This window comes from Bison bison, unplaced genomic scaffold (genome assembly GCF_000754665.1).
Source record: "Bison bison bison isolate TAMUID 2011002044 unplaced genomic scaffold, Bison_UMD1.0 scf7180017845367, whole genome shotgun sequence".
In the NCBI taxonomy this organism is placed as follows: Eukaryota; Metazoa; Chordata; class Mammalia; order Artiodactyla; family Bovidae; genus Bison; species Bison bison.
The window spans coordinates 13,372-15,437 of record NW_011475940.1 but is presented as its reverse complement, the minus strand read 5'-3'; the positions used below and the strand labels follow the sequence as shown (position 1 = coordinate 15,437).

At 67.6% G+C, this 2,066-nt stretch overlaps 1 protein-coding gene across 1 annotated transcript in view; it reads right to left on the bottom strand.

Annotated features, from left to right (window-relative positions):
- LOC104984295 (kinesin-like protein KIF1A) overlaps positions 1-2,066 on the bottom strand; it is a gene marked incomplete at its 5' end in the record, with an annotated part of 37,208 nt that overhangs the window by 26,272 nt on the left and 8,870 nt on the right. The window contains 4 exon segments of the mRNA XM_010833966.1: positions 258-343; positions 1,016-1,195; positions 1,306-1,397; positions 1,473-1,623. Coding sequence (XP_010832268.1) covers positions 258-343; positions 1,016-1,195; positions 1,306-1,397; positions 1,473-1,623 — 509 coding nt within the window.

Genomic DNA, 2,066 nt, shown 5'->3' with positions numbered 1-2,066 from the left:
CCCACCCTGGGCCCTCCCTGCACTGCTGGACGCCCCGTGCCCCGCCTGTGAGGCCCAGCACTGACGACCTCTCTGAGAGGGACTGCGGGGCCCTGGGCCCAAGGCCTCAGAGCACCAAGGTTCAAGCAGCCGCCCGGGCTGGGGGCTCTTACCCGAGGGCAGGAAGGGCGCCTGCAAGGAAGACGCCGTCCTCCCCCCTCCCTGAGGCCCCGCAGGGCTGGGGGCCCGTCTGGTGGCATCTGTGGTCGCACCACTACCTTCTCAAAATGCTGGTCGTCAAAGGAGATTTTGGCTGTTCCCGACTGGCGGACGCCGGAGCCGTAGTCAGGGGCCTCCTCGTCGGCTGAAACAGGACAGAGTGGAGGGTCAGGCCCAGCTTGTCCCCAGGCGGGAGAGGGCATCCGAGGCTGAGTGCGGTGGGGGGGGGGTGCGGTGGGGGGGGCGACGTGGGAACCAGGTGGGGCTCCGACCCGCCTAGGGGCTCCCAGACTTGGCCAAGGGGCCCTGAATGACAAGGGCGTGTCCCGGGCACCCTGAAAGCCCACCTCTGCTGCCCCAGGGCCCAGCGGCAGCCACGTCGTAGGCACAGCCGCTCTGAAGGGGCCATGAACTCCAACTTGTCAGAGCCAAGCTTTCTACCTCTGCCCCCCGTCAAGTCCTGCCCCCAGACTCAGCTGCTGCAGAAGAACCTAGGGTCTTCTGGATCCCCTTCCCCCTCCCCCAACACGCAGCTGGATACTCAAAGCCCCCACGCTCTCACACCCCATTCTCCCAGTGTACAGGGTTCCCTACTGCCTGGGACAAAACCAAACCCTTCTCCTGCCGCCTGAAGGCCCCTAGTCCTGGCCCCTCCAGGCCCCCAAACCCCCAGCTCCAGCCACTCTGGCTGGACGCCACTGCAGGAGACTTCACAGACGCCAGGGGGCTCCGACCCTCTGTTCTGGGGCCCTGTGGGGGTGCGACCACCACCAGGATGTCCACGCCGGCTGCCTGAGGGCCCAGGGCTCTATCCCACCACCACCCAGGGTCGGCAAGTGCACAGGAGGGCTCCTGCCAAGGCGGGGGGACGCGGCAGGGATGACTGTCTCCTCCAGCTCAGCCACCACACGGGGGATGTCGGGTGTGGCCCAAACACACACAGCACCGACCTGTCTGTCTATGAAGCGGCCGGCAAGGTGGGCCTGCTCTACAGGGGCTGAGGGATCAGGAAGGGCCAGGAAGAGCCCGGGGAGGATGAGGCGTCAAGAGGGCCAGGGTGCCCTCAGGGGAGGAGGGCGGCACTGGATGCCCCAGCATCGCCATCACCTGGCTCGTCCCTAAAGCCAGCCCACCCCCAGGCTCCCCTTCTCAGCCGCATCCCCAGGGCCCTCAGCACCGTGGTCACACGGCTGGAGGAGCTGGAAAGAGCGCTTGGGATCGTGGGGAAGCGAGAGCCCGGCACAGGGGTCCAGACATCCAGAGCGTGCGCTCACGGGCCATCCAGCGGGCGAGCAGGCCCCCCGTGCTGCTCACGCTCCGTGCCCCCGTCCCGGCCTGGGCCCTCGGCAGCCACACACAGGGCATCCAGGGTGCCCGGGCCAAGCCTCAGGGAGGGGAGGAAGAGGCCCGAGGAGATGCCGGGGGCTGGAGGCGGAGAAGGGAACGCTGGCCATCGCAGTAGAGGGACCCTCCAGCCGAGCAGTCCCCAACACGTCCTCCAAGCATCTCTCCACACTCCTTTCTAAGAAGCTTCACAGAGAACCCACTTTCAGAGGGGCAAACCCAGCAAACCCGAAGCCCTCCTTGGGGTGGTTGTCCCCAGCCCGGAGGGGCGGCCGGGAGGGGACTGGGCAGTGAGGCATCTGCTTCTCAGTGGGGGGCTGGACCAGCTGGCCGGCAGTGGGCAGGGGCTCATGGCCTCTGGGGAAACAGGTCTGCACCCGAGCGGCCACACACTCCAAAGGGGGCAGTGCTGGGGAGTCGGGAAGGCTGGGGGACCAAGGGCTGGAGTCTGCACACCCGTCCTGGGGCTGAGACCACGGTGGGAGCTTGGGGGGCACTTCTGCACCAGGGTGGGTCTGCAGGCT